This window comes from Habropoda laboriosa, unplaced genomic scaffold (genome assembly GCF_001263275.1).
Source record: "Habropoda laboriosa isolate 0110345459 unplaced genomic scaffold, ASM126327v1 scaffold41, whole genome shotgun sequence".
In the NCBI taxonomy this organism is placed as follows: domain Eukaryota; kingdom Metazoa; phylum Arthropoda; class Insecta; order Hymenoptera; family Apidae; genus Habropoda; species Habropoda laboriosa.
Genome location: NW_017100164.1, coordinates 796,097 through 803,660, shown reverse-complemented (window position 1 = coordinate 803,660; position 7,564 = coordinate 796,097). Strand labels below are relative to the sequence as shown.

Below are 7,564 nucleotides of genomic sequence, written 5' to 3'. Positions count from 1 at the left end.
TATTATAAATTATTAAATATCAAAGAAGACAATAGTCACAATCACCTGAATTTGAATTCAATACTTCATAATGAAGATGAAGATATATAAAACAGAAAAAGTACATGGAAATGTATTAAATGAAAAAAAAGGAAACAAATTAGGCACTAAAATATAAGAGTACAACATTGGGATGTGTACTGGATGGAAACTTTGGACAATTACAACAGAATATAATATAATACAACTGAAATGTTGATAATACAAGCAATAATAATGCTATTATAATCAACAATGAAAGAAGAAGTACTTTATTAATACCTGCAAAATTAATATAAAAGATTTAGAATATACCGGAAGCAACATACAGACTAGAATAATATTTTGCAGATTCATTTTGGCAAGTAAAAGTAAGTGTATACAATTTAAGCAATTTCTGATCAAGCAATATCAAATGAATCATTAAGTTCAACAATAGAGCAAGATTTTTATACTATTTGTAATTTATAATTCAAAATCATAATACATAAACAACACCATTTTTTCCATTGATTACTTTTATCATGAACAAATTGCATGAACTGAAATGAGTTATGTACTAAGAAATATTTATACAATAATTTTTTAAATATTAAATAGTTAAAATTGTATTTTTAAAGTTGATCTATTAGAATAGAAGAAACTCATATAATCGAAAAATACCTTGTATATAAGTTTTCGTTTTTTATGAATATAACAAAAAAAAAAATTTCCAATGTTGTCAAACTAAAATCAAGAAGATATATTTAAATGTTGAAAGGAATTTAAAATGGACACTATCACATTTTTGTAATTCAACAATAATTTTATTATCAATTTAATTTTTGATATTGACATTCCCTTTTAGTAATGTAAAACAAATTGTATAAAATAGTAAAAAAATGTCTTTCAATTTTAGAAATTAATCTCTCATTGAAGTAACAAATATTACCTATCATGAATGCATTATTATAACTACAACATAGGATACTGTAACTAAATTTTTTCATTAGTTTGCCACTTTTTAAATACAATAATTGCATTAAGAATGTAATTAAATAAATAAATCGACTCACTCAGTTTTTGTTAAATCAGACTGTGATATTGAAAGCTTGAAATAAGGTTTTCGAAGGTTAATACATATAATTATCGGTAAGATTATTTAATACTAGACCTTCGATAAGTAAAGATCTTACTGAAAATATTATTTCGTGCTGTTCTTATTTCAAATCTTCAATTAGTCAAAATCAAACGTATAATAATTCGAGCGTTACGATTATACTGTTTTTTTTTTTTTTTATTATAATTGCAAGATATTGATAAATAAATGTCTCTAAACATTTTCTGTAGTCGCATATAAAATTTTCTGTATGCTATAATAGTTGGCTTACTTCAAGCCCAAGAACATTAAGATTTACGTTTCACTATAGTAGATAAGACTGATACTTAAAAGATTTTTTACTCCTATTTAGTTCACAAGATATTTGGATATGGTTAATAAATATTACAACGTTGCAAAAAGCATCTAAGTTCTTCTTCAATATGAAGCTCTCTTTCCAGATAGATCACATTGACATATTTTGATAATTAAAAAATATGCTGTTACATTAATTTCAGTCCAATACACATTCCCAACCCTACAAACCTCTTAGGTTTGGGTCGATGCATATAACGAGCCAACTTTTGCTATGTATGTAAGTCATTGAATTAAACGTCGGTAGGCTCGTTATGCATTCACTACAGGCAAACGTACATACATACATATTCTATTAATATGATTAAAATTAAAGACTATTAGGGGGGAAGGATGTAGAACTATTACTGTGAGCCAGACTTAACATTGAGCCACTAAGGCTTTCATCGTCTGGATAAGATTCTTTTGATGCCTCAGCTATCGCCAGAGCACTGCAATAATTTGAAAAAAAAAAAAAAATGTATATAGGTACAGCTACAAAATCTCTTCTGAAAGTGTTAAATTTGTCTTTATATTGCAAAATAAGATAATTAATGATTAGCTTAGCATAATTTTAACTTTAATAATTAAAAACTGTAGAATGATGAAGGGGAATAACTAAAAAATATTAGTTTTGGAAATTTGTTCAGTTAAAACAAATATAAATTAAATTACATACCTGAATCCTATTCTTGTACTTTCTTCGTCAAATTGTTGTAATTCACGGTCCTGTCTCTCATGCAGTAGACGTATCCGTTCGCTACGTTCACGAAGAAATTCCTGAGTTTCAAATTCCATTTTCTGTTCAAGTAAAGCTCGCCTAACCGACACTCGGTCTTCTAATTCTCGACGTTCTCTGTTTCTTTGTGCTTCAGCTTGCATTTTATTCTTAGATTGATACGCCATTAATATTTCTAATTCATAGTTTAACCTTTCCTACAAAATATATATAAAAATTATAAAAACAGTTATATTGTTTTTACTTTTAATTTTTTATGTATTACTTTCAAACACCTAAACCAAGTTTTGAATTATAATAAACCCTTTTATCGTAACAAATTCTTTTTGTACATGCCTATGTTAGATCATATTTGTAAAACATAAACTTTTTAGAACGTTAACTTCACGAAAAAGTTTTTAATATCTTTTCATACTTTCTCAAATTCTAAATAAATGCGATATTTCACCTTGAGACTATGACATTCAACTTCTTGCGATTCATCTAAACGTATACTTTGTTTCTGGAGCATTTCGGCAATACTTTGTTCATACTGATCACCCAACAGAGCTAACTTTCTTCTTCGTTCCTCTTTTAATTTTTTAATAACAGCCTTTTGTTCCTCTTTAGCTGTTGTTTGTAATATTTGAGCTTTTAATGCCTTATATTGTCGTGTCTGTATTTTACATGTCTCTCTAAATTGTTTTCGAATTTGCATTTCTTTTTGCTAAAATAATAAAAATGATGAAAAAACTTAAATCTTTTACTGTTTAAATGAAATATGTTACTATTTTATAAAATTATAGTGTGATATTTACTTTAAGACTCTTAGGTTGCTGTTTGAGTTCCAATGCATGTTTCTTACGTAAATCACGTTCCGCTCTTTGCATGTAATCTTGTTGATTAGAAAGTTCAGTAACATGTTGTCGGTGAACTTGATCTTCTCGAAGGGCATGGACTGCCCTTTGCTGTCTGTATTCTAGTTCTTGTGTTTTCTCATGATGTCGTAGTAACATGGTATGTGCTTGTTCTAATTGTTGTTGTCTCTTATTTAACTCCTACATATAAAAATGCATATAGAAACTTTTCAACTTTCTTAAATATAAACAGACTTTATTTAGACAAAAATAAAGCTATACTAACTTCTCGAAGTAGTTCTTGCTCCAAACTGTGGAAAATGAGTAATTTTTTTCTACGAAATTTACGAATTTCGAGGTCAAGGTATTCCCTTTGACCTCTTGCAAGCCGTTGTTCTTCTTGCGCTTCCATTTGTCGTAAATTATCTTTGTGACTCTGAAGTGTAGCATCTCGTTGTCGTTTTGGTGTAACTTCATCTTGAGATAATTCTTTTTTCCATCTCTCTTTGTAAACCTTAAAAAATAAAACATTCCTAATTATCAAAAGCTATTAAGAAAATGTAGAAAGAGACTTCTGAAGCTTGTTTAAACGAAAAATAGTTATTATTATGTTTATCTTCTTACTTTGTACTCTTTCTTCTGCTGTGCTTCTAATGCTTTCCGATCTGCCTCTTGTCTGCTTGTAATTTCTTTGTGAAGCTTTTTCTCTGCATTTTGGTTTTGCTTAAGTTTACGTTCTAATTCCTGCAAGTGCTTTAATTGAAGTTTCTCCAATTCTTTGCTAAATTGTTGCAGAAGAGTTTCATATTCTTTATCTAATAATTGTTTATGGGATTCCATTTCCATTTTACAACGTTCTTCTAATTTTACCTATTTAAATAATTATGAATAAGATATTTCATGAAATACAAATAGTATAATTTTCGTATCCATAGATAGAAAACGAAAAGTTTGAATATATTAACACCCACCAAAGCACCTTGATGTTCCCGCCTCATTCGTTTATATCCACTCATTTGTTCATGCATTTCTTCTTGCATATGTTCTTTCTGTTGTTTTGTTACAATTGAAGTTGTCCTAATTGTTGCAAAATTATTGGCACCATGTTCAAGAAGATTGGCAGTGACACCGCCTGCTGATATTTTATGTCGATTTCGTACAGATCCAGTGGAATAGTCATTTGCATCAGCATTTGGCAGTGGCAGGCTATTGGTGGAGGAACTCTGAGAGCTTGCAGAAACACCCATTGAATGAATTGAATGCTCTGAGGTAATTGAATTGCTCTTGCTACTGTCACCACCTGTTTGTTCATCAGGAGTATCTATAAAAAGTAAACAAACACACAAATATAAATGAATCAAGGAAAAACCACGAATATTTTCAAGTTATTTTAGAAAGCTTGACAAGCCTAACATACCATCAGCATCACCAACTGTACTTTCATTTTCACAAGCATCGATCATTAAGATCTTCTTCATTTTCCGATAATTTAAATTATCCAATTCTCTAACAGCAGCTTTTGTTCTCTGAATTAAGTCTATTAAAACTTGTGGAGAACGTGTTCTTGTGACAAATTGATGCTGTAAAATTAAAAGCCTATAAGAAGATGACTAACTAAACTACAGTATATCTATTTATGTGAAACTTGAATAGTAAACAGTACAAAATTTGTATATTTAAGATAAAATAAAAATTTATGTAAAAGACTCACTGATAACAGTTTACCAGAGGTTGGCCTTTCAGTTGGACTTTTGGTTAGACACACTTCAACAAAGTGGCGAAAAACATCTGACCAATCTGGAGAATTTAAAGTTGGTGTGTCATTCTGAGCAATATGATACAGAGCACTCATAGCATTCATATTAAAATAAGGTGGTTTCCGCTCCGCTGAAATTAAAATAATCATAGCCTAATAAATACTTTAATATTATTTTAAATGACTTCAGTTTTTTGACTTTAAAAATATTTTATCAAAAAATTACAAATTAAAGTAACAGTCAATTTTCTTACCTAATTCAATACATGTTATCCCCAAAGACCATACATCCACTTTTCCATCATATTGTCCTTCATCCATAGCTAATATCACTTCTGGTGCCATCCAATATGGGGTTCCTACAAAGCTATTTGCAGGACACTTTATGCTTGCTGATCCAAAATCTGCCAATTTTACTGTTCCATTTTCAGTAAGCAAAATATTTCCTGCTTTAACATCTCGATGGATTCTTCCAAGAGAATGAAGATAATGCAAACCACGTAGCACACCTTCACAAATTGCAGCTATTTCATCCTCTTTTAGTGGTCTTTTATGAACTTCAATAATATCCGATGCAGAACCAAGGCAATATTCCATTACCAACTATGACCAATTCACAAATTTCATTATTGACAATTAAAATAACAAATACAACATAAAATAATTTAGTAATTAGAATGACATTTATTTGATAACAAATTTTGAAAAATATATACCCAGGCAGTGTGGTCCCTGAGATAACAGCCCTTGTACTCTATTGTATTAGGATGACTAAGATACCTAAGAAATCGAATTTCTTTTAAGATATCTTGCCACTTTTCAACAGTTTGTTTTCCCAGATAAGACATTTTCTTGATGGCAACAATTTCTTTGGTAACCAAACATCGTGCATAATAAACAGCCCCAAAACTCCCATGCCCGATCTCACGCAAGTCCTCAAATATTTTCTCCGGATCATTTTTCTCAAATAGTTCAGCAATCTCTGGGTCCTTAAGGCTACCAGGCCTTGGAACAGCTGGCATAGTAAAGTATTAATGATTAAATGGCCAAGGCCTATTTCAGACACCGTTAGACGTCTTCTTGTCTTTCAATCTTCTACCCTAAATTTGATAATCTTACTTAATCCTCTGTCAGTCCTTAATAACCAAATTTATTTTATGTAATACTATTTATAATTTAAATATACATTTATCCGTACTACTCTCAGTTTTATTTGATATTGAGTGTAGTAATAAGTACAATAAATACAGTAAACAAATAGTAATTAACATGGTTTTAATTAACACCAGAATTAAATCTGAAATAATTCTTCATATTGTACAAAACTATATGCAGCAAAAAAAAATTACTTTCAGTTAAACAGTTACATGTATCAGTTGTGTATACTATACTGCACAGTGATTTGCATACCTTCATTTTATATTTCTCTTAATTTAATTTTTTATGACACATTAACAGCAATAAGTCTCTCAATAAGATACCCAACAATAAACAATATTCAGCAGATATAAATATGCAAATATGCAAAATATGAAGCACAATTAAAAGATGGTTTTCACTATGAAACCATTTCCTATATAATTAAAATGAGCTTGACACTTATCACGAGGTCCTTAATACGAAACACACCATTCTATCCGTGGAAACTCATCTGACTTGAATAAATATTATATGTTTTTAAACGGAACATTCGCAAGGAAGATCGCAGCAAACGTTATTGGCGGTATTTAAAACTATTAAAGAACATGTATTTCGACCAAAGGAGCAGAAATAACAATAAAATTGGGGTTGGTAAGCAAAGAAGACGGTCGAGTGAAATTCGCAGGAGGTAGAAATGCGGGCGTAAGGAGGGTTGGGTCTCTGACTCGAAGCAATCGCGTCAGATTGGTCCCGCAAATACAGTAGAGGGACATTGTCGGTGTAGACGAAAACGCTTGCCGTGTTTGGATCCGGTGTACGACATCGTGATCAGATCCCGGTGTATCAACTGAAATTTATCCAGAGCTCCGGCAACAAGGAAAAAAATGATATTCACCTCCAAAATGGCGAAGGAGCAGGCACGGAAGCATGCGCGCAGCTCCGAGCACTCTCTTCAGGCGGAGCACCTCTTTTTCCTGAACTTGGCCGATCCTTCGAGCATATTAAGATCCGAGGATCACAATTTTTCGTTGTGCAAATGCACCGCACCCCGGAAAAGTACACGCCCCGTACGTGTCACGCACGTACGCACACACGCGCGAGACGCGACAATCCGCGGCAACGCAACAATACGGCACCCACCGTCAGCCGGACACACGAGAATTCGCAAACTTTTTGACGCCTTTTCGCCTGGCCTGGGTGTACTCTACACAGCAGGCGAGTTCTCCGTCGATGACGCGTGGCGCTCTACGCCGACCAAGTACTAAACTAGAAAATATTATCGATAACTATGAGTTACTACTTTATCACTTTTATATTTTAATTCAATAAAACAATGTTCGTAAAGAATAATAACCAAACTGCACAATAATAATAATTTCGTCTTTAAAATTTTATAAATTAAGTATAAATAATAAGAAATGGAATTAGATTACAATTTGCTACATTATCCTGAAATTCTGGGTGGATAGAAAGTTACATACATTTAATGAAAATACTTTCTGTAACCATTTTATTTTGTACCTTTTTCTGTATATATTTGCACGACATAAATAAGTTTTATATACTTTCGGTACAGATTTTAAATAAATTAAATATACATGACAATAACTTTTATCAACGTTTTAAATACAATTATTATGCAG

General features: G+C 31.3%; 2 protein-coding genes across 2 annotated transcripts in view; both read right to left on the bottom strand.

The window, feature by feature from the left end:
- Window positions 1-293: 293 nt before the first annotated feature.
- The window catches only part of LOC108578538 (vacuolar protein sorting-associated protein 33A), a 10,515-nt gene continuing 3,244 nt past the window's right edge, over window positions 294-7,564 (bottom strand). The window contains 2 exon segments of the mRNA XM_017941897.1: window positions 294-300; window positions 1,308-1,370. Of these exon segments, the coding sequence (XP_017797386.1) occupies window positions 294-300; window positions 1,308-1,370 (70 nt within the window).
- LOC108578553 (serine/threonine-protein kinase Tao) lies at window positions 1,703-5,904 on the bottom strand. The gene is made up of 11 exons (XM_017941912.1): window positions 5,498-5,904; window positions 5,036-5,384; window positions 4,737-4,912; window positions 4,443-4,605; window positions 3,997-4,346; window positions 3,650-3,895; window positions 3,312-3,539; window positions 2,987-3,226; window positions 2,638-2,895; window positions 2,130-2,386; window positions 1,703-1,902 (listed from the first exon to the last, which is right to left on the bottom strand). Exons 1-11 carry the CDS (start codon window positions 5,801-5,803, stop codon window positions 1,782-1,784), a joined length of 2,694 nt encoding a protein of 897 aa, XP_017797401.1. The 5' UTR covers window positions 5,804-5,904; the 3' UTR covers window positions 1,703-1,781.